At 40.5% G+C, this 27,888-nt stretch overlaps 1 protein-coding gene and 1 non-coding gene across 2 annotated transcripts; both read left to right on the forward strand.

Annotated features, from left to right (window-relative positions):
• Window positions 1-4,408: 4,408 nt before the first annotated feature.
• Window positions 4,409-27,128, forward strand: SMU1 (SMU1 DNA replication regulator and spliceosomal factor). The gene is made up of 12 exons (XM_036261464.1): window positions 4,409-4,537; window positions 10,188-10,398; window positions 11,915-12,067; window positions 14,223-14,333; window positions 16,511-16,639; window positions 16,856-16,975; window positions 19,613-19,729; window positions 20,346-20,473; window positions 20,992-21,118; window positions 22,546-22,713; window positions 25,083-25,235; window positions 26,929-27,128. The coding sequence occupies exons 1-12, from the start codon at window positions 4,512-4,514 to the stop codon at window positions 27,025-27,027; spliced, it is 1,542 nt and encodes a 513-aa protein (XP_036117357.1). The 5' UTR covers window positions 4,409-4,511; the 3' UTR covers window positions 27,028-27,128.
• On the forward strand, window positions 19,218-19,320 carry LOC118630320. Its single transcript, XR_004959566.1, has one exon. It is a non-coding gene; the product is annotated as a U6 spliceosomal RNA (small nuclear RNA).
• Window positions 27,129-27,888: the final 760 nt, after the last annotated feature.

Genomic DNA, 27,888 nt, shown 5'->3' on the forward strand with positions numbered 1-27,888 from the left:
AGAGGTCAGCAAGATGACGAAATTTTATGTTTTGTGTATTAAAAGGATATAGAAATTGATAGGTTCTACAGTTGGGATACAGAAGACATGTGAGCAGCTAGTTTAGGGGGGAAACCTTCCTAACAAGGTAAATATTGCAGTTTCATTACATATGGTAACAAAAATGTCATATTTAAGTCAGTTATTACAGAGGAAACATGGATGAGGAGATTTTGTGATGCCAGGGGCATTGTCTGCCAGAGACTAAAAATCCAGTACATCTAAGAAGCAAAAGATAAAGATACATCTGTGGATGCCAACTATAATGATAAAGTTTCATTTCTCAAGAATGATGTCTGATGATCTGACTGTCATGAATACATAAACCACAGACACAGCTTCAAATAACAAGTTCTGCCTTGAAACAGGCTACTTGGCACCAGGAATTGTCTCAAGCAGCAAGCAATGCAGATAAGATACAGTTTACACCCTGCCACCACCATTTATTTTATTTTCTTTAAAAAAAGTTGTATTGAGTTTATTGGGGTGGCATTGGTTAATAGAATGATATAGGTTTCAGGTGTACAATTTTATAATACATCATCACCCAAGGTCAAGTCTCCTTCCATCACCATGCATCCCCCCTGTACCCTCTTTTACCTCCCCCACATCCCCTTTCCTGCTGGTAATCCCCATACTGTTGTCCCTGTCCATGAGGTTTTTTTTCCCTTAATCTCTTCACCTTTTTCACCGAGCACCCCCCCAAACCCACTCCCCTCTAACAACTGTCAGTCTGTTCTCTGTATCTATGAGTCTGTTTCTGTTTTGTTAGCTTATTTTCTTCTTAGATTCCACTTATAAATGAAATCATATGGTACTTGTCTTTCTCTTACTGGCTTATTTCACTTAGCACAATACTCTCCAGGTTCATCCATGCTGTCACAAAAGGTAAGATTTCCTTCTTTTTTTTTTATTTTATTATTTTTTTATCCTCACCCGAGGACATTTTTCCATTTTTTTGTACAGATAGAGTGGGAGGGAGAGAGAGGAAGAGAGAGAGAGGGAAACATCGATGTGAAAGGGACACATCGAGTGGCTGCCACCCACACGACCAACCAGGGCCGGGGACAAACTGCAACCGAGGTACATGCCCTTAGCGGGAACCGAACCCGGTTCTCTCCGGGCGGCAGGCGGACGCCCTAACCGCTGAGCCAAACCGGCCAGGGTAGATTTCCTTCTTTTTTATGGCCAAGTAGTATTCCATTGTGTAAATGTATTGCAGCTTTTTAAAAAATCTGCTCATCTACTGATGGGCACTTAGGTTGCTTCCAAATCTTGGCTACAGTAAACAACACTGCAATGAACATAGGGGTGTATATATTCTTTTGGATTAGTGTTTTGGGTTTCTTCAGATATATTTCGAAAAGTGGAATTGCAGGGTCATAAGGCAATTCCATTTTTAATTTTTTGAGGTAACTCCATACTGCTTTCCAAGTGGTTGTACCAGTCTGTATTCCCACTAACAGTGCACGAAGGTGCCCTTTTCTCCACATCCTTGACAATACTTGTTTGTTGATTTATTGATGACAGCCTTTCTGACAGGTGTGAGGTGATATCTCATTGTGGCTTTCATTTGCATTTCTCTGATGATTAGTGACATTGAGAACATTTTCATGTCTATTAGCTACCTGTATGTGCTATTTGGAGAAGTTCAGGTCCTTTGCCCATGTTTTAATCAGATTAGTTTATTTTAAATCCTCACACAAGGATATATATATATATATATATATATATATATATATATATATATATTTTGACAGAAAGAAAGAGAAATAATGATTGGTTGCCTCCTGTACCTGCCCCAACCGGGGATTGAATCTGCAACCTAGGTGTATGCCCTGATTGAGAACCGAACACACAACCTTTTGGTGCATGGGACAACACTTCAACCAACTGAGCCACCCAGCCAGAGCAAAGAGACATTGTCTTCTAAAATATCTTTCTAAGGTTAAGCCCTGGCCGATTTGGCTCAGCTGTTGGAGCATCGGCCTGCTGTCCAGAGAGACCCAGTTTTGGTTCCCACTAAGGGCACGTTTATCCCCGGCCCTGGTTGGGTCATGCGGGTGGCAACCACTTGATGTGTCTCTTTCACGTCTATATTTCTCTCTCTCTCTCTCTCTCTCTCTCTCTCTCTCTCTCTCTCTCCCTCCTACTCTATCTGAATAAAAAAATGTCCTCGGGTGAAGATTAAAAAAATATATATCTTTCTAAGGTTAAAAAAAGAGAGTAAGAAGAAATAATAAGAGATTGGAGTTACTATGTTGGCATCATTTCTAATAAAGATGTTCCCAACATGTTTCAAGTACAAATTAATTCAAGGCCTTCCAGATATTTTACTTATTTTTTATCCTCACCCGAGGGCACTTTTGCATTTTTATTTTCAGATAGAGCAGGAGGGAGAAAGGAAGGAAGAGAGAGAGAGAAACATCCACGTGAGAGAGAGACACATCGACTGGTTGCCACCCGCACGATCCCAACTGGGGCTGGGGACAAACTGCAACTGAGGTATGCGCCCTTAGCGGGAATTGAACCCGGGACTCTCTGGTTCATGGGCCGATGCTCTAACCACTGAGCCAAACCGGCCAAAGCTCAGGTATTTTGTATTTTCTTTGGTGTCCAGAAATTCATGGATAATATAATCTACTTACACAGATATGAAAAAATCAATACAAAGCCTGACATATAAAAATAAATGTTATAAAATATAGTAATATGTATTTCAATATTTAAATCCTTTGGCATTACTACTAAAGACATAATGAGGCAATGGGATGCTTGCATCTACATATAATGAATAAGTTTAGATTTAATAAGAGTTATAAGAAGAAAAGCCATTCTATTCAAATGAAAGCAGAGGTGTGGTGGAAACTAAAATAAAACCTGGTTTTTAGTAATTATAGAGAAGATATTTGCATAAGTGAAAAAGGGAAGTAAACTTAATTAAAGTAAAAATAACATTACAAGTACTAGGTAGAGAAAATGAAGGTATAACTACTGTTGAAAATTAGCTGGCTCTTCTTTTAAGGAGGATGTTATAATAATTTTCTATATTGTGTCATGGGGTGGAATAATGAAAGAATATCCCAGAAATCATACACTCATCTAGATTATTTCACCACATGTTGGAGCAAACATTTAGAAGCCCAGAACACTGAGATCTTGGAGATCATTTCCTTAAAGAGTTGATGGGAAATATCTATATCTATATCTATATCTATATCTATATCTATATCTATATCTATATCTATATCTATATCTATATCTATATCCACACATATATGTCCTCATGTATATGTATATATATATTATATATATATATATTTTTTTTTTTTCTCACCTGAGGATATTTTTCTATTTATCTTCAGATAGATTGGGAGGAAGAGAGAGAGGGAGAGACAGAGAAAAATCCACGGGAGAGGCACACATCCTCTGGTTGCCTCCTGGACGACCCCAGGGGTTGGGACTAACTGCAACGAAGGTACCTGCCCTTGACAAGAATCCAACAAGCAGCTCATTGGTCTTCGGGCTGAGGCTCTACGGCAGAGCCAAACCAGCCAGGGAAGAAATATTCTTAAAAACTAAGCCGTATTTAAGAGGTTACAGAGAAGTTCTGTGGTCGATTTTTGGGGACAGTATCAGATAAGACTGAAAACCAACAGGAAATATCCAAATAAATAATTCCAATGAGTAATTTTCACAACAGATTTCTTATCATTGTGCTGCAAATATTTTTAAAATTTATATAAAATAATTTAAAAACTAGCCTTTATTTATAGAGTTCATTGATATCCCTCCATTTCATTTGTCTCTACTAATTTAATAATACGCAGTTTAAAGTCTATTAAAAGGAGTCTCAAATCTTCCTGTAACATTTGCATTTGGTTTCCTTGTTTTTTCAGTTAACCATACAACGGAAGTGAAACCCATTCCTACTAAATATTTAGTTGGAAAAGCCAGAAGTAATTTAGCTCTTCCCATTAGGGGTTATGAAAATCCTATCTGGGTTCCAAACTTTTCACAATTAATCTGATTAAGCTGTTGTGGATTCAAAGTAATTCATTCATTCATCATACTCAATGAACTTGACCTGCCAGTGTTGTCTACTGTTCCATTGCTTTCGAATGTATTAACCTCCCAGTATTGTAAACTCAATCCTGTCTTTAAATCTAACCAACTAATTGCACCAAACGAAAGCAAAATTTCCAGACAAGTGCTTCTAGCAAGAATTTTCATCAAGGAAGGCGACTGGAATTTCCTGGCGCAGGCGCACGAACTTCCGCTTTGACAGCCTGTAGAGGCTCCACCCCCAGGTACTCAGGGCCCCTCTTCCGTACACACAGCCTCCAGACGGGCGTCGGACGTCAAGCGGACGTGACGTAGAGCGGCCGCGACGTAGAGCGGCCGCCGCAGGAGTCAGTTGGTGTGTTGTGTGGCTAGGCCGAAGAGGGGCCTGCGGCCGGGAATATAGCGCAATGTCGATCGAAATCGAGTCCTCGGAGTGAGTCCTGAATTGGCGGGTGTATGCGAAGTGGCGGGGGCCGGGTGGTGAAGGGTGTGGAGTGGAATGTGCTCAGGGAGAGGCGTCCCGTAGGCTGGGGAGTGGAGGGACGTTTTCTTGCCCACAAAGAAGTTTCTTGGATCTGGTTACCTTGGAGGCGCCGTGGGAAGGGGTGGGGGGTCCGAGGAAGAATTACCTCGAGTTCTAGCCGTCGCCCACTTCTGGCGCGCTCTGTGGCTGATCAAATTACCCTTCCACTCTGGGCTCCAGTCTGATTATCTGCACAAGGGGGCTTGACTCTAAGGGTTTCTGCTCTTCCAGCCCCGGTTAAACAAGTGTGATTCGTGTCCTCTGTGCTTACATGGCCCTTTGCTTTTCACTGCACAGCACTTAACCCAGTATGGTCACCGTTTCTTTGTCCACCCCACTAACTTGTGTGGGCGCCTAGACTCCTTTTTCTCCGCCCCCCCCCCCCCATTTCAGACAAAGTGGGAGGGAGGAACGGACAGACAGACAGAAAGACATGGATGTGAAAGAGACACATCGGATTGGTTGCCTCTCGCAGGACCCCCACCAGGGCCGGGGAGGAACCGCAACCGAGATAGGTGCCCTGAACCCGAATCGAACCCGCGACTCTTTGGACCGGGGGCCCAGGCTCCAGCTGCTGAGCCATACCGGCCAGGGTGAGGCTCCTTTTTTTTCTTATAGCCCCAGTGACTAGCACACCCTAGTTGCTAGATCACTGCCTTTGCAATCGATGAAGGACAAGCTATTTTATCAGGCTATACCTGGTGCTGAATTTTGGTTAGTCTTTGAGATCTGTGTGGCCACAGAAGAAAGACATAATCTGGAGATTGGGCCAGAAGAATGATAGATTGGGGCAAGGAAGTCTTTAGTTAACTTTTCCAGGACATCATCTTCCACCTTGCCCTTGTCGACACTTAATTAAATCATCAGACATAACATTTGTATTTTGAATGTAAGTAAGGGAGAGGACTTTTCCTGAAGACCTACCATTGGATGAAAGGAGGTTGATTATTCAACAAATACTGAAGTTTACTATGTGGTGTTCTAGACTCTGGGGGATACCGTAGTGAACAAAACAAAGATCCTTGACCTTATAGAATGTACATAGTGATTGGGGAAAGCAAAAACAAGAAGTAAACTATGAAGGTCAACAGATGGTGATAGGTATTGTGGAGAAAAATAAAGCCAAGCGGAGTGATAGGTAGTGCTGGAGTTAAGAAAACTTAGTCAAGGGTAGGAGTTGGAAAGGATACCATGATTTGGGACCTGAATAATAGTGGACACTGACCATTCTCCCAGTCTTGGGCTGCTGTACGTTTTTGTTATCAATAATAACTACTATTTACTAAGTATTTTCCATGCTAGTCATGCTATACGCAATATAGTCAACCCTTTCACCAATCCTACAAGGTATGTATTCTTAATAGATGAGGAAGCAGGCACAGAGATAACTGACTTGCCTAAGCTCACAATTAGTAAGTGACAAAACTCTGATTCAAATCCCAGCCGATCTCCAAAAGTTTTAAACTCTTAATGTATCACATTGTGTTTGAAGGAAGTAAATTTGGTTTTGCTTATGCCAAACAAGAGGTCTTTACAGGGAGAGTGTCTTATTTGGGAGTGCAAATGGAGTGTGCTGAGGAGGACTTTAACTACTAGAATAGCAGGGATCTTAACTTGGATATCTCTTAAAGGAGCTATGAGAAAAAAGACTACTGCAAATAGCAGTAATCAGTTTCCTTCTACAGGGGATTTTAAGAAGAGGGTGTTTAGTTTGCTTTCCTGTCAGGGATATATGTCCAAGAGCCACACTGCCAATTTGAAACTTCATTTACCCACTTATCTGTTACTTGGTGAGATCTTCTTCTGTAAAATGGACATAATAGTAATAACCTACCTTATAGGATTGTTTTGAGGAGTAAATCAATTAATAGTTCTAAAATGCTTAAATTACTACTTGGTATTCTCTAAACACATACTAAACATTGGTTATTGTGTTACATTATTATCTCACCCCATATAGAATTGACTAAATTCCAATCTGAAATCCCTTCCCCATGACAGTCTGACCCTCTATACTAGTGCTGTCCAGTAGAACTAGTGTGAGCCACATATAAGGAAAGAGGAGAACAGTATATCACAACATCATACAGTGAACTTTTACAGCATATATGAATAGATTCTTCACTAGACTCTTGAAGTCCATAAACAAGTTTTAACTATAAACATATATTTAACTATAAATAATTTATAAGTTTTCTGTCACATGTTGAAAATGGTTGCTTATTCTCTCAATATTTGGCAATTACCTGACTCCTCTTCCTTGGGAAATTGAATTTATATATATATATATTTTTAAACTTACCTTTATTGTTGAATGAATTACAGATGTCCCTCCTTTGTTCCGCCCTTGACCCCCTTCTTCCCATTCCCCACCCCCTGCTTTCCCCACACTATTGTCTGTTTCTATTGGTTATGCATGTAAGTTCCTTGGTTTCTCTCTTCCCGCCCCACCTCCCCCCTTCCCTTTGAAGTTCCTTAGTCTAACAAACAGTTTGTACTTCCGAATTCCTTCATCTTTTTTTCCCTTCCCTTCAACCCCCCTTCATCTGGCAACCTACAAAAAGTTCTCTGTATCTATGAGTATGTTTCTGTTCTGCTTGTTCATTTTGTTTGTAGATTCAATTGTTGATACATATGTATCTATTGCCATTTCATTGTTCATATTTTTTATCTCCTTCTTCTCCAAGAACACTCGTCAACATTTTATACAATACTGTTTGGTGATGGTGAATACTGTTTGCTTTAGCTTTTCCTTGTCTGGGAAACTCTTTATATGGCCATCTATTCTAAATGATAGCCTTGCAGGATAGAGTAATCTTGGTTGTAGGTCCTTGCTTTTTATCACTTTAAATATTTCTTGCCACTCCCTTCTGGCCTGCAAAGTTTCTTTTGAAAAATCAGCTGACGGTCTTATGGGAGCTCCCTTGTAGGTAACTGTTTTTCTCTTGCTGCCTTTTAGATTCTCTCTTTGTTTTTAATATTTTGCATTTTGATGATGATGTATCTTGGTGTGGACCTCTTTGGGTTCATCTTGTTTGGGACACTCTCTGCTTCCTGGACTTGTATGTCTGCTTCCTTCACCAAGTTAGGGAAGTTTTCTGTCATTATTTTTTCAAATAGGTTTTCAATTCCTTACTCTCTGCCTTCTTCTGGCACTCCCGTGATGTGAATATTGGTACGCTTGAAGTTGTCTCAGAGACTCCGTATACTATCCTCATTTTTTCTGGATTCTTTTTGCTGTTCTAATTGAGTGGTTTTTTGTTTCCTTTTATTCCAAATCGATGGTTTGCTTCTTGGCTTCACCTACTCTACTATTGAGTCATTCTAAATTATTCTTTATTTCAGTTAGTGCCTCCTTCATTTCTGACTGGTCCTTTATTATGCTCTTGAGGTCCTCACTAAGTTTCTTGAAATTCTCACCAAGTTCATTGAACATCCTTATATGCAGTGTTTTGAAATCTCCACCTATTAGATTGCTTATCTCCATTTTGTTTAGTTCTTTCCCTGGAGTTTTGCTCACCAAATTTTATTTGGTGATAAAATTTGGGACATGTTTCTTTGTCTCCTCACTTTGGCTGCCTCTGTGTTTGTTTCTATGTATTAGGTAGAGTTTCTATGTCTCCTAGGCTTCCTAGGGTGGCCTGTTGCAGTAGGTGTCCTGTAGGGTCCAGTGGCACAGCCTCCGTGGTTACTCAGCTGGGCCCTCAAGGTGCACCCCTCGTGTAGACTTTACACCATTGTGTTGTAATTGCATCTTGATTGCTGTTGGCTCATCAATGGGAGGATTTTACTCAGGCCGAGAAGCTGCAAGGACTGCCTGTTCCCACTGATCACTGACCTCTGACTACCTTGGATGATCAGCTAGCTGTGCATGGCCCCATGACACAGAGCAAGACTTACTTCAACAGGGCTCTGGTACCCACTGAGTCTATTCCTTGAGTGTGTCACTTGTGGAGGTGGTTGGGTAGTGGTGCTTTGATGTGGTCTGAAGCTGTCCACTGGGTGTGCTGGCTCTGGGGCAGGGTCAGCCACTGCCTGTGTTCTACCGGGGGCCCACCAGGCTAACCTACAAAGCGACCAGCTGATGGCTGTTTCTTGTGCTGGGCTTGGAGGTGCCCAGGCAAAGCCAAGCTGTGAACCAAGGCTGGCTGCTTCTAGTGCCAGGCCTGGGGCCACTTAGCCAGAGGTATGGGGTTCACTTTAGCCAGATACTGCTTGTTTGAGAGAATTTAGGAAAAGCTCTTTTTTTGTGTGTTTTTTTAAAATATGTTTTTATTGATTATTTTTTTAGAGAGAGAGGAAGGGAGAGATAGAAACATCGATGTGAGAGAGAAACATGGATCGCTGCTGCTTCCTGCACGCCCCTCCTGGGTATCAAGTCCACAACCTGGGCATGTGCCCTGACTGGGAATCCAACCGGGACCTCTCAGTTCATGGGACGACACTCAATCCACTAAGCTGCACTGGCCGTGCTGAATTTATAATGTTTTTATTTCACTTGTCCTGAAAATTTGGTGATAAAGGCAGTAGGTAGGCGTTATTTTTGCAAATGGGGACACATGTCCTTTGCTTTACTTTTTTAAAAATCTGTTTTTATTGATTTTTACTAGAGAGAGGAAGTGAGAAAGAGAAAGAAACATCAGTGTGAGACAGAAACATTGATCAGCTGCCTTCTGCATGCCTCCCACTGTGGATCCAGCCGGAAACCCAGGCATGTACTCTGACCAGGAATTGAACCACAGCCTCTCAGTCAGTGGGATGTCTCTCAGTCCACTGAGCCACACTGACTGGGCTGCTTTACTTTTATATACAGTACAGCTCTACTTAATTTGTGTTCAGCAAATTCTTATTTAAAAAATCTTAATTCATTTTTTGGTTGTCATTGAAAAATAAAATAAATCATCCTACAAGCGTTTAGAGTATTTGTGTGGATGACTAGACCAGGTTTAAATATTTCACTAAAGACCCGGCTGGTGTGGCTCAGTGGTTAAGCGTCACCCATGCACCAAGAGGTTGCCAGTTTGATTCCCGGTCAGGGCACATGCCCAGACTGTGGGCCAAATCCCCAGTGGGGGGAATGTAGGAGGCAGCTAATCAATGTTCTTTCTCATCGATGTTTCTATCTCTCTCTCCCTCTCCCTTCCTCTCTCTCTAAAATCTCTAAAGAAAATAAATTAGCCCTGGCCAGTTTTGCTCAGTGGTTAGAGAGTCGGCCCACGGACCAATGAGTCGTGGGTTTGATTCTGGTCAAAGGCATATGCCTCAGTTGCGGTTCATCCCCAGCCCTGGTCGTGGTCATGCAGGAGGCAGCCAGTCGATGTGTCCCTCTCAGGTCGATGTTTCTCTCTCTGCCTCTCTCTCCCACTCTGTCTGAAGATAACTAGAAAAATATCCTCAGGTGAGGGTTCAAAAATAATAAAATAAATAAATAACATAAGTGGAACGTAGGAAGTGAAGGGAAGATGGTTGAGTAGGAGAAATAAGCTGGGATGGACTTTTATTTTGTGCCTCTCTGGTAAGTAAGGACCCCTGAACTGGATGACTTTCTTTGTTTTTTCAGTGTGATCCGTCTTATCATGCAGTACCTGAAGGAGAACAGTTTACACCGGGCGTTAGCCACCTTACAGGAAGAGACTACTGTGTCTTTGAACACTGTGGACAGTATTGAGAGTTTTGTGGCTGACATTAATAGTGGCCACTGGGATACTGTTTTACAGGCTATCCAGTCTCTGAAATTGCCAGACAAAACCCTCATTGACCTCTATGAACAGGTAAGTTTGGAGGTGATGCTGATTCCTGTGGGTTAGTTTATTGTGGGCACCCCGACTGGGAAGCATTAGTGAGTATTCCTCAAGCACCGTAGGGCTATAATATCCCTTAAAATATACACTGTCAAGGCTTGAATGCTACTTGTTTTTTTTCTTCTGTCTTCTTGGAAAAGCCAGGAGTTTCCTGAATTGGAAGTATTTCTTTAGTGATCATTAAATGAACTGTTCTGACACCAACTAGTGTACCGCAATTCAGTTCTGGCACTGACCACCCAAAATTAGCACAGACCCCATAAGTTAAGGGCCCAGTTCTCTATAAGATTGCCCTCACTTCAGATGCCAGTTATACTTTGGGGTCTCAGGGCACCCACAGTTCTAACAAACTAGCTATATATTTGGAGGTCTCAATAGCCCACCATTGGAATTGATAACTCACTAGAATGATTCACATAAGTCAGGATATATTATGACTGCAGTTTTATTATCAAGGATACAGATTGGTACCAGCCAAAAGAAGAGACATGTAGGTTGAGGTCTGGGAGGGTCCTAAACATAGAGCCTCCAGTGCCTTCTCCCTATGGACTCAGTGTCTTTCTCACCTGGCATATTAATGTGTTCACCAACCAGGAAGCTCTATTGGGGTTTTCATTGGGGCTTCATTGGATCTGCAGCTACCTGGAGATTGGGCTAGCACAAAGCCTCAACCCTACAGTCACATGGTTGATCATTCTGGTAACCAACCCCATCCTGAATTTTTTTTTTCTTTATTGATTTTATAGAAAAAAGAAGGGAGAGTGAGAGAGAGAGAGAAACATCAATGAGAGAGAATATTGATTGACCACCTCCTGCATGCCCCCCATTGGGGTTCTGGCCCATAACCTGCCCTGACCAGGAATTGAACCGGTGACCTCTTATTGCGTAGATTGATGCTCAACCACTGAGCCACACCGGCCAGACCTGAATTATCTTTTTAGCACAAACTAAGGTATGATGCAGGGGGCTCATTAATAACAAAAATATACTGATATCACTGGCAAAATTTTAGGGTTTCTAAAAGCTCCATGCCAGGAAACCGGGACAAAGATCATACCAGTTACATAGAACAGAGTGGAGTCTCTGGAAATAAGAGTGTAGTGTTATTTTTAAAAAATAGGGTAGTTGGTTTGTTTCTTTATAACCCACATGAGTTCAGCAGTTCCCCATAGAAAATTTTGGTACCTGGAGAAAGATTTCTCTGAAGTCCATGGAGATAGTCCCATCTTTTCATTTTCTTCAGCATCTATACTCTGAACAAATGGCTTGAGAGGAAATGAGATTGGTAGATAAAAACAGAGGTTGGAAGTTGAAGGGTTGAAGTTACTACGAACAATTATTTCAGTTGTCCATCTAAAAAGGAGAAGGGGTATTTCGCAATATAGGAAATCACTTTGAAAGGCCATTTCTGCATAAGAAATTGTACTGAGGAAGAAGTGTTACTAAGACAATGCATTGAAACATCCATTTTCTTTCTCTTGCCCAGGTTGTTCTGGAATTGATAGAGCTCCGTGAACTGGGGGCTGCCAGGTCTCTTCTGAGACAGACTGACCCAATGATCATGTTAAAACAAACACAGCCAGAGCGGTATATTCATCTGGAGAACCTCTTGGCCAGGTCTTATTTTGATCCTCGTGAGGTATGACTGTGGTAACAAAAAATATTTAATTTTGCAAACATGCAATAATGTATTCTTTTTTATTTTTATTTTTATTTATTTATTTTCCCTTTATTGATTTTACAGAGAGAGGAAAGGAGAGGGAGAGAGAGATAGAAACGTCAATGAGAGAAAACATCGATTGGCTGCCTTCTGCATGGCCCCCACTGGGGATCAAGCCCACAAACTGGGCATGTGCCCTGACCAGGAATCGAACTGGTGACCTCTTGGTGCATGGGTCGACGATCAACCACTGAGCCACACTGGCTGGACAATAATAATGTATTTTTAAACCATTTCATTGGATGCTTTTTGTGATTTTGATTGAGTTGTTGATAATACTTTTCTATTTATGTATGTTGGTTGAAATTTGCATATAATAAAAAGATTAATACACTTGTTCAGTTTTTTAAGTATTGGAGGGTCTTGCCTTCCCCACATAGCACATTTTAGAGGCTCGTGTGTCAGTTAGTAAAGAAGCAGAAAGTTTATTCTGATAAAATGTTTTCATTAGCCTAAATACTTGTCAGGCCCCAAAGTGCTTCCTGACTGCTGGCATATTCATGTGGACTTGTGTCCCTTGCTCCTGACAATGGCAGTTTCCTTCCAGCTCTTTCTTTCTCAGCTCTTAGAAGCTCATGTTTTTATTTCTCAGCTGATTATGCTTACTGGTACAGCATGGTGACTGATACTCTTATTTTTCAAAAACTTGTGTATATGTATGCTTTCCTTCTTTCTCACCCAGCCTTTTACTAGTCTAAATGGGAGAAAGAAATTTTTGTATATATTTTATTCATTTATTTATTTTCAGTTTACTAGATGAAACAGAATTGCAACATAGTCTGCATGAAAGCAAAATAAGCCATCTACAGCAAGTGATAAAGAAACTGGGCAAAAAGAGAAAACTGGGCATACAATGGGAAAAGAACTCTCTCGAAATAAAAAAAATCATACCATTATTATAAAGGACTTTACCAAGAACTGCTATATTTTCCCCACCCCATTTGCTGGAAAGTTAACAAGAGTATCTAGCACTTTGTGTTCATGTCAAATGTCAAATCACAGCATCCTAACGAAAAGCAAAAGGAAAAAGAAACAAAAAGGAAACCCCATAGCCACCCCACTCCCCAAACGATAGAACAGTAAGTCAAGAGTTCAAATTCAAGAGAAAGTGGTAATTGAAAGAGGTGATGGTGGCAATAATCCTATGGGGAGAAATAAATTTTAATAGACACTGGATAGTGGAAAGGAAGGGTAAACTCAAAGAAGCCATGAGGATAAAGGATTACCAAAACAGCATTAAAGTTAGAGTGGTTAAGAACTTCTGGGCTGGAGTCATTTGACTGAAAGAAATTACCAAAGGATATAAAAGAATCCTTGGCTCTGCAGATTTTTCAAAAACTGGGAAAACAACCCTGGCTTTGACGAGGTTTACTTGGACTCTTTTCAGAAATAACCAATGTGGATTGGCTGACCTCATTTCTCTCCCATCTTATACTTTTGAAATGCAAGGGGATTGAATTGGGAAGTCATTTTTTTTATCTTTATTGATTTCAGAGAGAGAGATAGAAATATCAATGAGAGAGAACATCGATTGGCTGCCTCCTGCATGCCCCCCACTAGTGATCAGGCCCACAACCTAGGCATGTGCCTTAGGAATTGAACCTGTGACCTTTGGTGCATGGGTCGATGTTCAACCACTGAGCCACCCCGGCCGGGCAGGAAGTCATTTTTAAAAAACGAATTAATTTAGCCCTGGCCGGTTTGGCTCAGCAGTTGGAGCGTAGGCCTGCGGTACAGAGACCCGGGTTCGGTTCCCGCTAAGGGCGTGTACCTCGGATGCAGTTTGTCCCCGGCCCTGGTTGGTCGTGCGGGTGGCAGCCACTCGATGTGTCCCTTCACATCGATGTTTCTCTCTCTCTCTCTACCTTTCTCTCCCTCCCGCTCTATCTGAACAAAAAATGGGGGGGGGGGACCTAATTGATTTAATTAATTATTAATTAAGAGGGTAGTTTCTTTTCATATTTTTCATTTTGAGTGTTTCAGCTTGATAGTTGTTGTTATTTCTTAATTAAGCATGCTCATATCTTGTAAACATTTCTTGGAAATGATGCTACCTACCCCATGTCCTTTTTAGGCATACCCAGATGGAAGTAGCAAAGAGAAGAGAAGAGCAGCAATTGCCCAGGCCTTAGCTGGGGAAGTCAGTGTGGTGCCTCCATCTCGTCTCATGGCATTGCTGGGGCAGGTAATTAAAGTTTGTGGAACTGAAATTACCCTTTATATAAACTATATGTACAAGTTAAAGAAATCTGATATCCTGTGTATTGGTGACTATCTATGGAGCTGCTTGTACTAACAGCTGTAACATGCCATCCTCATCTTTGCTGGGAGAGGCAGTATAGATGAGTGGTTAAGAGCATAAGCTCTAGAGTCTCCCTCTCCTGTCCTCTCTCTGAAATCAATAAAGAAGAAAAGGAAAAAAAGGCAGATTGGAGAAAAAATTCTTTTTGGCAAACATAAATAACAAGTAACTTGAGCACATTAAAAGCTCACAAATCACTAAGAAAAATAGTCAGTAGACCATTGAGCAAACAACATGAATGAATGGTAAGCAGAAGAGAAATTATATCTAGTTAATAAACTTGGAGAAACATTCAGATTATCAAAGAACTGACTAAAGCAGGCTATAACTTTCCACTCATTAAATTAGCAAAATTTTAAAATGATATCCAAAACTGTTGGTTTTCCTTGTATAACAAAGGGAAAAGGGAATACACATTGGCTGATGTGCCTTTTATATAGACTTGACATATATTATTTTGTTGTATTCTTTCAGCAGCTATAGGAATTAGGCTTTTAGTTTGTTTAGTTCATGAACTTGGGAGTCAAAATAATATTCGGCAAATGATCAGGACTAGGGCCATCTGTCTTCAATGTCCATGATTTTTTTACTCCTCATCACATATTGTGAGTGCTATTGAAGTTACAACTTTTTGGGAAAACAGTTTGTCAGTGTATATCAAGAGCCTCAACCATTCATGTTCTTATTTGGATTCAATAATTTCTATTCTAGGAATCTATTCTAAGGTAGGAATATCTTCAAAATAGAAAAAGCCTTATGTCCAAAGATGTTTGTTTAGATGAGTGAAAAATTGAAAGTGTGTAAATGTCCATTAATGTATAAATTAAATAAACTGTTAAACATTTACTGGATAGGATATGTTTTACAGCCATTGAAATGATAATTATGGGGTGCTAAGAACTCGAGTTCTCAGGTCTGCTGGTGTTGGCATCCCAGCTCAGATGTCCAGGCCACCACTGTGGTGGAGGGCACTTTCAAGGAGGGAAACTTTCCGACTACAGACTACATGGTCCTCTTTTTCTACCCATTGGACTTCACTTTTGTGTGCCCCATGGAGATAATCACTTTCAGTGAGCATGCCAAGGACTTCTGAAAGCTGGGTTGCGAGGTGTTGGGGGTCTCTGTACACTCGCAGTTCACCCATCTGGCTTGAATCTTCTTCCAGCTCTTATCCCACCCAGGCCCACAGGGGGCCTCTTTATCATCGATGGCAAGAGTGTCCTTTGCCATATCACCGTCAGTGATTTGCCCAGTGGATGAGGCTCTATGGCTGGACCAGGCCTTCCAGTACACAGATGAGCATGGGGAATTTTGTCCCGCTGGCTGGAAGGCAGGCAGTGAGTGACATGATCAAGCCTAATGTAATGGCAGCAAGGAATACGTCTCCAAACACAACTAGGCTCACAGACAGGCGCCAAGCTTGGGCTCTTGGCCCCCACCTGCGTGTCCTGTGCTGGCCCAGAAGAGGCCAGACCTGCCCCTTCCTATTCCACAGTCCTGGCCCTGAGGGGTTAGGCCAAGGGCTTCTCATATTCCTAGCTGAGTGGTGAATAGCAATCTATCCCTGGGGCCCTCCAACTGGGCACAGGCCTACAGGTGACCAATAAAGTATTAGGGACAGAAAAAAAAAGAAATGGTAATTATGGCATAGCATGATCTGATGTTAGGCAAAAACAGATTATAAAACTTTACATATAGTATAATTACAGCTGCATTAATTAAACACGTGTAAGGGGAGAAATACTAGAAGGTAATGTATAAAATGTGTTTTGAACTATGGGAGATTTTTTGTTTTCCAGATTTTATTTATAATAAAAGAGTCATACCTATGAGAAAATAGGTATGGAAAGATGGACCTGTTGGCTCTCAGAGTTCCCTTCACCCTGAGATCAGCCTGTACACACAGGCTCTGACACACAGAGTAGCATAGATTATGTTGTATGTTGTGTTTAGATGACAGAGATGGTTGGATCTAGCTAGCTCACAGTTTCCTGTGAGACTCAATCATGATAAGATGTTAAAGCACCCAAGTGGGTTACCATGCGTTTCTTTTTTCATAGGCACTGAAGTGGCAGCAGCACCAGGGGTTGCTTCCTCCTGGCATGACCATAGATTTGTTCCGAGGCAAAGCAGCTGTCAAAGATGTGGAAGAAGAAAAGTTTCCTACACAGCTGAGCAGGCATATTAAGGTAGGATCTTTAGTTTCAGCTGAGAGCCTAGACATAGAATTGGTCAGAGAAAATAAACCCACAACTTTCCTATGTCCAAGTACAGAAATGTCCGTTCAGTGCTCCATAAGAATAAGCTAGCTATGACTCTATGTTAAGGCAGGATTTCTCAAGAGATTTAAATGGGTATTGCTTTAAGGCCACTAGATAAAAATGTATCTATTTCATTTGAAACAGTTTGGTCAGAAGTCACACGTGGAATGTGCTCGATTTTCTCCAGATGGTCAGTATCTGGTCACTGGGTCTGTTGATGGATTCATCGAAGTATGGAACTTTACAACTGGAAAAATCAGGAAGGTAAAGTATCTAAAACATACTAACTTTTCCAGTGAAAGAATGATCTACAATTATATTTTTAATTATTTGATATTTTTACACTTTAACTTTATTTTTGGAATTGGTGATATGTACATCTGATACCATATTTTATAAAATAGATAAGTTGTTCAGTAAAGGGTCATATTCCCCCACTGTCCCGAAGCTGGTCAGTTTCTTTCCTTGGTCCACCCAGGTTACCAGCTTCTTGTGTAACCTTACTGGAATATTCTAGGTATGTATGTGTAAGCAATTATTTTTTATTCCCAATCTAACCTAATTGTAGTACTAATTGTGTTTCTCTTATTATGAGTAAGAGAATATCTCTTTATATGTGAAAACCCACCAATATTTCCTATTCTGTGAAGTCTGTTCATATCTTTTGCCCATTTTTCTTTTGGATTGTAATTATTGATTTGTTGGAGCTTTTTAAGGTTTAACCAAATCAGCCTTTATAATATGTATCACAAATAGTTTTCAGTTTTCACTTGTGTCTTTTGATTTTGCTTATGGATTTGCTTTATAGACTAAAATCTTTTGTATCATCATATTTATCCATCTTTTCTTTTTTTTTTTTTCTTTTTTTTTTTAATCCTCACCCGAGGATATTTTTCAATTTTTTGTACAGATAGAGTGGGAGGGAGAGAGAGAGAGAGAAACATCGACGTGAAGGGACACATCGAGTGGTTGCCACCCGCACGACCAACCAAGGCCGGGGACAAACTGCAACCGAAGTACGTGCCCTTAGCGGGAACCGAACCCGGGTCTCTCCGGATCGCAGGCCAACGCTCTAACCGCTGAGCCAAACTGGCCAGGGCTATCCATCTTTTCTTCCACAATTTCTTCTAGTTTTTTTTGTTTTTTTAACTTTTTTCTTTATTGATTTTTTTTTTTTGAGAGAGAAGAAGGGAGAGGGAGGGAGAGAGAGATAGAAACATTGATGAAAGAGAACATCAATTGGCCACCTCCTGTATGCCCCACAGTGCTAATTTGGCCCTCAACCTGGACCATGTGCCCTGACTGGGAATCAAACCAGCAACCTCTTGGTGCATGTGTCAGTGCTCAACTACTGAGCCATACCAGCCAGGCTCTTTTATTCTTTTTATGTTACATTTTATGTTCAATTTTTGATCCACTGAGAATTTGTTTAGGGAAATAAAATTGTTGTAGATCAAAGTTAATATTTTCCCCAAATAGCTATTTATTGACTATCCACTGATTTAAATTATAATCTTTTTCATAGAATACTAAATTCTACTTGAGTAGTGAAATTTATGAGTGATTTTCACTTTCTGCTTTATATCTTTTATTATAGTTTGTTTTTTTTTAAACCATGAAGCCGTCTCAGTTTATACTTAGAACAAAATAGATACTTCTATTTGAACAATAATTGATAAAATAAGCATCACAAATAAATCTATTAGTACAGTACATGGTTTGAGGAAAATAGCCAACCATTTAGAAGAAACATTACTTTCTCACATTATACCCCTAAAATAAATAAATTCAGATGTATGAAAGATATACAGTATGAAACTGTAGGCATAGCCCATGGACACAGGCAACAGTGTGGTGAAGGATAGGGGACCGATGGCGGGGACTGGGTTGAGGTGGGCAAAGCGGGGGTGAATGGCGGATGTCTGTAATAGTGTCAACAATTAAAAAAAAATAGTGAGCACTGGCTGGTTTGGCTCAGCAGTTAGAGCGTAGGCCCGCGGACTAGAGAGTCCCTGGTTCAGTTTCCACTAAGGGCAAATACCTCGGTTGTAGTTGTCCCTGGCCCCAGTTGGGGTTGTGCAGGTGGCAACCAATTTATGTCTCTCACATCGATGTTTCTCTCTCTCTTCCTCCCCCTTTCCCTCCCATTCTATCTGAAGATAAATGCAAAAATATCCTCAGGTGAGGATTAAAAAAAAAAAACTGTAGGGAAATTTTGCTTAGAAAAGATTAGTAAGTGTGCTTGCTTCGACATGACATATACTTTTTTTTTTTTTTATCCTCACCTGAGGATATTTTTCCATTTTTTGTACAGATAGAGTGGGAGGGAGAGAGAGGAAGGGAGAGAGAGAGAAACATCGACGTGAAGGGACACATCGAGTGGCTGCCACCCGCACAACCAACCAGGGCTGGGGACAAACTGCAACCAAAGTACGTGCCCTTAGCGGGAACCGAACCCGGGTCTCTCCGGACCGCAGGCCGACGCTCTAACCGCTGAGCCAAACTGGCCAGGGCGACATGACATATACTAAAATCGGACTGTGCAGAGAAGGTTAGCATGGCCCCTGCGCAATGATGATGTGCATATTCATAGAGTGTTCCATATTTTTTCATGTAATAAAGGTGTTTATTCTTTTTTAAAAAGGGGGTGGTGACAAACAAGATTAGTAAGCAAAAGATGTAGGCTCTTATGTTGGTGTTCTTTCTAATGTTTGAATTGTGTAATTATTTATTCCCAGCATTATCAGTTGTTCATTAGGAATGTGTGTGCATGCCACTACTATTTGCTTTGGAGAGTTAGAGTATGTACAAGCCATTATTCTGCTTTCAGAGAGTTAGCAGAGATCTGGGGAAATTGGATTGTGTGTTGTTTTGATAACTGCTTATCATTGTTTCCTTTAGGATCTTAAGTACCAGGCCCAGGATAACTTTATGATGATGGATGATGCTGTCCTCTGCATGTGTTTCAGCAGAGATACAGAAATGTTAGCAACTGGGGCTCAAGATGGAAAAATCAAGGTATGGATTAGTAGCACAAATTCCTCCTGTCTTTAGAGAGTTCTATAATGAGGTCGTGTCCTACCTATGATATGCAGCTTAATGACAGCTACTGTTTATTGAGCATCAACTTTGTGCTATCACTTTACTTTTTCTTGTTTAATCCTAATAACAACTCTGCCTAGTGAAGTTTAATAATTTGTTTAAGGTTACACAGTGAATAACAGTTCTGGGACTTCAGATCTGCTCATGCCTTTTCTGCTGCACCATCCTTGCTCACTTAATATGATGTGTTTGTTGTTCTTTGTTTTTTTAGCAAATGGATTTTTTTTAGGGAATGGGATTGTCTGCAGCTGATTAGATGTGGCTTGTATTTAATTGCTGGTAAAATGCCCCGGGCTAGGTAAAATACAGAAGTGGTCTCTGCTAAGTAAACTTAGAGTCTAAATTTTTGTTTTAATAATTGATAACTTTCAAAGGATTCAGTTATCATTGTACTGTGTGAACCAGACAGATCATATTCAGCTATTAGCATGCATTTTTTAATGCTATTTTAGTACATTAGTGAGCGTTGCATTTTGCTTGGCTCTGTGGACACTCTACACATTTTTACTATTCTTTTTTGTTTTTTATAAAGGTATGGAAAATTCAGAGTGGACAGTGTTTAAGAAGATTTGAAAGGGCACACAGTAAAGGTGTAACCTGTCTAAGCTTTTCTAAAGATAGCAGTCAGATCCTTAGTGCCTCTTTTGACCAGACAATTAGGTATGTAAGAATCCCCAAACTGTCCTCATTTGGGTTTGATGTGATGAAGCTTTAAAGGGAGGTACTAGTGATTCCTTATATACTTTCACCAGGATGGTATTATATGAAGAGTGAGGGTGTGTGAGATCTCACTTCCACAGTCAGAATACAGCTGACACAGTGCTATTATTTTTGTCTGTGTGAGTCTTTACCCACCTGCATGAGTCATGTTCAAGGACATATAACAAATACAGATTGCTGGGATCCAGCCAAGACCAGAAATCTGTCCCTGAACAGAAACCTCTATGGTATTATTGGCATATTTTCTTCTAGTCTCTGTGCCGAACTTTTGTTTTGGTTTTGTTTGACTGTTCGACATAATGAAAATTATGCTGCATGCATAAATGCATTGCCCTGTTTATTCACTTAATATTATAATAAGAGATTCTCTAATTCATCTAAAATGCATTCAACACTTGGTTTCAACCATACTATGTAGAATATTAATTGTTCTTTTTATTACCTTTTATGTGTGATAGAATTCATGGTTTAAAATCTGGGAAAACCCTGAAGGAATTCCGTGGACATTCTTCCTTTGTTAATGAAGCAACATTTACACAAGATGGACATTATGTTATTAGTGCATCCTCTGATGGCACTGTAAAGGTCAAGTATTTGCTGCTGGTTTATTTTGGGGTGTCCCATTTTTGCCCTTTGAGGAGTTTTCAGTGGCGGTAATGGTGATATTTGTGGTGGAGTAAACCTGTTTTTGAGCTATTTTAGTTATCATTGAGGTGAGTCTGAGACTATAGTAATACTCTGTGGGTCATTCTATTGGCCTAGGAACCTCAAATCTCAAACCTACAAAATCAGATTTTAGCATGTGTAGGAAAAGAGGAAAGGTGTGGAGTTTTAAATTTAAGTCATCCCCCATTTCCAGTGGTTGAATTTGATCTTGCCATAGGTGTGGTCCACTAGCAACAAATTCACAAAGGGCTTCGTGGCCAAATAGCTATCGTTTTTGTTGCGCAGCCTCATCCCACCCTGACCCCCACATTTAGGGCCTTCCTAGTAGCATTTCTAGAGGAACAGAGAAGTATAGAGCAGAACCCCTAGAGGAAGGGAAGAAGTATAAAGTAGAACTAAGCCTCTCTCAGATACTTACTTAATGCCCTCAGCGCTCAGCTGGAATTAATGGATCTTCAGTACCTTAAGAGAGGGCCTCATTTCCTAGAAAAGATGAGAAATCCATATAGTAAATTGCTGAGGATCTTTGAGATACTCCATTTACATTCTGGTCCTGCTTTTAAATTGCCTTGTGCAAGTGAGTGCTTTGTAGCAAAAGGCCTCCGCGTTTCAACACGAACACCTAGAAGTCAGACCATGCTCTCAGGTTTGTTCTGGCTTGGGAATCGAACCAGAAACCTGAGGGTAGGAGATACACTTTTCCTCGGGATGGAGGGGGAAATACACAGCGCTCTTAGTACTTTAGTCATGGGATTTGCCCTCTTTGTGCCATGTATAGGGCCTCATAAGATGTAAAATGGCCATTGGGGGGTGGATTATCTAGGCCTCTTTGTTTTGAGGTCTTTTCCTTTAGTTCTGCAATGTATGGGGTAAAGCATCTCACTGACTTTTTGGACAGAAAACACTAAAAGCCTCAGAACTCTTGCTACCCAAAATGTTGATGTCTCTTCTAGGCAACTGGGCTTTAGAGAGCGGATTGGGACAGATGATTACAGTGTTTATTAGGAATATAAATAATAGGGCAACTTGTGGGTAACTGTTTCTTCCTGTTTATGAGTGTTCATTATCTGTTTTGTGCTAAGCTCTGTTGAAGGCCAGAGAAGGCACAACATAGTCCATGCCTTTGAGGCTTTTATGCTTCATTGAGTGGTGTCCAGACAAGGCTTATGCTATCAATACTGGGTCCATCCCTTCTCTAAGTGCATCTCAGCTATTAATAACTGTTTCTTTTCTGACTCAATATATTCTTTTTTAGTCATCTGATTTTCATTGTTTTAAACTCCAAAACTAGAAATGTTTATGCTTTAAATTTATGCTTAAAAAAAATTTTTTTTTCCCGGTCATAGATCTGGAATATGAAGACCACAGAATGTTCGAATACCTTTAAATCTCTGGGCAGCACTGCAGGGACAGACATCACTGTCAACAGTGTGATCCTGCTTCCTAAAAACCCAGAGCACTTTGTGGTGTGCAACCGATCAAACACAGTGGTCATAATGAACATGCAGGGGCAGGTGAGTGCTCAGGAACTGCCTTTGCATGGGCCATTCCCAAATCAGCATGTCTTGGTCTTGCTTTTCCAGTAACCAAATATGGGTTCACCACTCTAAACTATATACACTGTATTTCTTATTCAAAGGCTTATTTACACTATATTCTTTGGCTTTGTTTGCTTTTAAATCCTCACCTGAGGACATTTTTTTCATTTTTTTGTTCAGATAGAGTGGGAGGGAGAGAGAGAGAGAGAAACATCGATGTGAAAGGGACACATCGAGTGGTTGCCACCTGTACGACCCAACCAGGGCCAGGGACAAACTGCAGCCAAGGTACGTGCCCTTAGTGGGAATCAAATCCAGGTCTCTCTGGACTGCAGGCCTACGCTCTAACTCCTGAGCCAAACCGGCCAGAGCTATACTCTTTGGCTTTTAAAAAGTTATCTCCGCCCTGGCCGGTTTGGCTCAGCAGTTAGTGTCGGCCTGCAGTCCAGAGAGACCCGGGTTCAGGTCCCGCTAAGGGCATGTACTTGGGTTGCAGTTTGTCCTGGCCCTGGTTGGGTCGTGTGGGTGGCAGCCACTCGATGTGTCCCTTTCACGTCAATGTTTCTCTCTCTCTCTCTCTTCCTCTCTCCCTCCTGCTCTGTCTGAATAATAATAAAAAAAAAAAGTTACCTTCTTTCCCCAGGGTTTTGTATATTCTCTTTCTTTTGCATCCTTTATATAAATGAGGCTCTTACCTGCCCTTAAGCCTCTACAGAATCTCATTGAAGGTTTTAAGATAACAATTCTTGTGTGAGGGAGATAGTATGTCAGTTACCAACTTGGGATATCTAGCTACCACATGATGTAAGGTAGAGCTCATAGGAGAAGGGCAAGCATGCCATAATGTGTATTTGTAATCAGCATATTTGCAAGGTTCCCAAGGAACCTCACTTTTCTAGTACCAGGGACATTCAAGATTGAGGTTCCCCGCCCTGGGAATATGTTGTGGTACTACTGAAATGTTGGATTGGGCATTTGATATTCTGCTGAGCTTGGAGAACACTGGTATATGGAACTCTCATTCCTTTAGTCCCTATAATTGATTAAAATTAGTAGTTTAGAACCCTTGGTTGTGGTACAACCCGTAGTCTGTGGTATCTGCTGGGTCCTGCGTAATAACTATAGCTGCATACTTCCTAGTTTTCTGCTTGATTGTGTGTGTGTGAATCCTCCCCAGAGGATATTTTTTCCCGAATTTTTAGAGCGGAAGAGAGGGAGTAGTGGGAGAAAGAGAGAAATATTGATGTGAGTGGAACACATCTATTGGTGCCCTCTCACATGACCCCAAACAGGACTGGGAATCAAACCTGCAACCCAGGTACGAGCCCTTGAGTGGAATTGAACCCAGGACCCTTCAGCCCACAGGCCAACATTCTAACAGCTGAGCCAAACTGGCCAGTGCTCTGCTTGACTTTTTAAAGACTTTTTATTAAACAAAAATAACTTTAGATTCATAAAGGAGTTGCAAAAACAGTACTGTGTTCCTGGGTACCCTTTCCCCAATAATAACATCTTACATAACCATAGTGCAATTCTCAAAACCTGGAAACTGGCATTAACATGTTACCCAGGTACTTGTTTACTCAAGTACAGCCTTACATTCACCAGTTTTACATTCATTCATTTTGAGGCAAGAAGTTAATAGTTCTATGAAATTTTATCACATGTGTAGATTTATGTAACCACCACCATAATTACGCTACAGAACTGTTTCATCATCCCCAAAGAAACTTCCTCATACTACACATTTATAGTCAAACCTCCCCATCAACCCTAACCGCTACTCTGTTTTCCATTATTATAATTTTGTTATTTTGAGAGCAGTGGATAAATGGAATTATGTAATATGTAACCTTTTATAACCTTTGCTATTTGTTTCTGTCAGATTGATTTGTGATGATTTTAAATAGTATATAAAATAGAACAAGCAAAGTCTTAAAGACAGAGGTCCAGCCTGCATGGAGAGAGCATCACATTCTGTTAGAAAGTAGAAACTGGGGAGTATGATTCCATAGAGCATTGAGAACCAGTGGTATATTGACTTCAAAATTGTTTTATTGGTGGTAATGAATTTGCTTCAGGGTACATGTCTCAATAGACTAAACACCAGGATTGGTAACTTGGGACATATGAAGTCTAAATTTCTGTCTGCCAGTGACTTTAGATAGCCTATTTGTTGAATATTTCTAAGACAAGAGGATTTAGCATATAATGAATGGAATTGGTGAACTAATTATAAATGTCAGTAAACCAAAGTAAAAAATAACAATGTAAAGATGTCCATTTAAACTTCTGCTAATCCAGATGTTTGTGTTTTTGTTTTTTTTATGTGTGCCTTGATCTAGATTGTCAGAAGCTTCAGCTCTGGTAAAAGAGAAGGTGGTGACTTTGTTTGCTGCGCCCTCTCTCCCCGTGGTGAATGGATCTACTGTGTGGGGGAGGACTTTGTGCTCTACTGTTTTAGCACAGTCACTGGCAAACTGGAGAGAACTTTGACAGTGAGTATTACTGACTTAAGGCCATCTAAAGAAATTTCATAATGCTTGTTTCTCTCTGAATTCTGAAGTAAACATTTTCTTCACTGCTATCATTGTCAACCTTGGTATAAAGAATATAAACGTTTTATCACTAAATAAAATAAAGGGCCCACAAGTAATTGTATGGAATTACGTCCTCTTTTGAGAAAAATCTTCTTTCATTGAGCCCTCAGCTTCAAGTGGATAGGGTGGATAGGTGTGCATAAAGCAGAGAAGAAGAAAAGGAATGTGCCTGTCTAGCCAGCTAGATCAGCCAAATGTTCCTCAGAGGGATTGGAGAGTAACAGATATAGCTGGTTCTATTCATGTCTTTACAAAGGCAAATTACTTACACATTATTCTATCAAATTGATTTGATTGTGATGTTTTGTTTTTTAATCCTCACCCAAGGACATTTTTGCATGTATCTTCAGATAGAGCAGGAGGGAGACAGGGGGGAAGAGAGAGAAAGAAACAGCAATGTGTGAGAGACACATCGACGGGTTGCCACCCTCACGACCCCAACCAGGGATGGGGACAAACTGCAACCGAGGTACATGCCCTTAGTGGGAAGTGAACCCAGGACTCTCTGGTCTTCAGGCTGATGCTGTAACTGCTGAGCCAAACCAGGCAGAGCTGATTATGATGTTTTTAAACAGCTTAGGTTGTAAGAGTCAACACAGGGAATAATTCATTCCAGCTGTTGTAATAACCGGCCCTCAAATTTCAGTGGCTTAAAAAATCAAAATTTATTTCTTATCAAGTGCTATGAGTTGAATAGTCCTCCTTCATCTTTCAGCTGTGTCATTTGGAATATATGGTCCCCCAAGCACTCAGGAGGACAAAAGATAGGTGAAGGGCTATATTGTATGTTTTTAAGACCCACATCAGGAATTGGCTTATATTACTTTGTTCCTCGTTCATTTTTGGTTAGAATTCAATCACATGGCCACACCCAAATGCAAGAGGGCCAGAGAAAATGTAATCTCTCTGGTCCAGGAAGAAATGGTATGGTGAACATATAAAATATATACATACCCATGTTATGAATAATCTCTTGTTTTCTATCAATCTTGAGTGAACTTTTGGTGCACCTGCTGTGGGAACTCCTCCACTACCTAAGAAGTGAGTAGAACAGGGTGAGGTGGAGTGCCCTCCTAGCTGGACGGCCTGGACAGTCCAGATTCACGGAGTTGAAGGAATCATTTGGTCTCAGCCATTGTCTTGGAACAAAGTGTTGTTTACACATTGTGAAAAACAGTACAAAAATATGAACAGCAGTGTAAGAGCCTCGTTTGAGTTTTTGGTTTGTGTGTTTAGCCCTCATTGAGCCTGCCTTAGGCTTGATTCCTTTGGTTAATTCTCACACAAGCATATTTTTTTCCATTGATTTTTTTAGAGAGTTGAAGGGAGAGAAGGAAGGGCTGGAGGAGATGGAGATAGAGAAAAACATAGATATGAGATAGATACATTGACTGGTTGTCTTCTGCATGCACCCTGACCAGGGCCAAGGATTGATCAAACTTGCAACCCAGGTTCATGATCTTGACTGGGAATAGTACCTATGACCCTTTGGTGTGCTGGTCAACACTCTAACCACTGACCTACACAGATCAGGGCAAGAGTGATGTTTTATAGATCTATGTGCCCTAACCCTGTGCTTTACATTTTCCAGGTTCATGAGAAGGATGTGATTGGTATTGCACATCATCCCCATCAGAACCTGATTGCTACCTACAGTGAAGATGGACTCTTAAAACTCTGGAAACCCTAGTTTCTTTAAACTAACTTGAGAGCATGTACTTAAATGAAGACATACTCATGCGTTGCTTTCTGTGTGCGGCTTTTCTGAGTAAATTGTCTGAATTAGGCACAAGTATCATTTTGTGAAAATTAATGTTTTAAGTGGCGGTTACCCTTTTTTTATATATTTTTAAAATATTCATTTGTCATTTTCTAATTGTGGTGGTCACTTAACGTTTTTAGTAATATTTTACCTGGAGAGTGAAATAATTGATGTTTCTGAAAAAAATTACAATCCTTTGATTATTGAAATGCTGATTAAAATGTGGCTCCTTGCAATAAACTTGTAAATAAGGACTATCTCATTGGCTATTTCATCTTTTTGTTTTGTTTTGTTAATAAGATGCTAATAAACTTTATATCTTTCTGGTGGCTTTGTTTTTAAATGTAAAAAAGTACTCATCTAGTTAACATATTTACTGAGAATCAAGGTGGGTGGGACATGGATATTATTATGCCTGAATCCTAAATACAGTAGGAAGTCAACTCTTGGGTGGGAGAAGAGACTGAATGTGAAAAGGTTGGATGTTGCATAGGATCTCATTTCACTGCCTTGACCCTTCCACTCATTCTCACTAGCTGTGCCTTCTCACATGTTCTGGCCAACTCCAGGGAATGTCATCTGAATCTTCTGGATAGGACTGGTTGCAGGATCCATGATAAGAATTCAGTTTTGGCCCCTCTTTTTGTCGAAGGAGGGTTTAGCATTGCAAGCATGCTGTTGTTCTGAAGAAAAATTAGAAAAGGACCTGAGATGTAGAAAAGTCTCTCTTGCCTTGTGCATCATCACCAGTTAGCCAAAGAAAAAAAGTTAAAAATCAGTTAAATCCTT

The sequence above is a fragment of the Molossus molossus genome, unplaced genomic scaffold, assembly GCF_014108415.1.
Source record: "Molossus molossus isolate mMolMol1 unplaced genomic scaffold, mMolMol1.p scaffold_m16_p_14, whole genome shotgun sequence".
In the NCBI taxonomy this organism is placed as follows: Eukaryota; Metazoa; Chordata; class Mammalia; order Chiroptera; family Molossidae; genus Molossus; species Molossus molossus.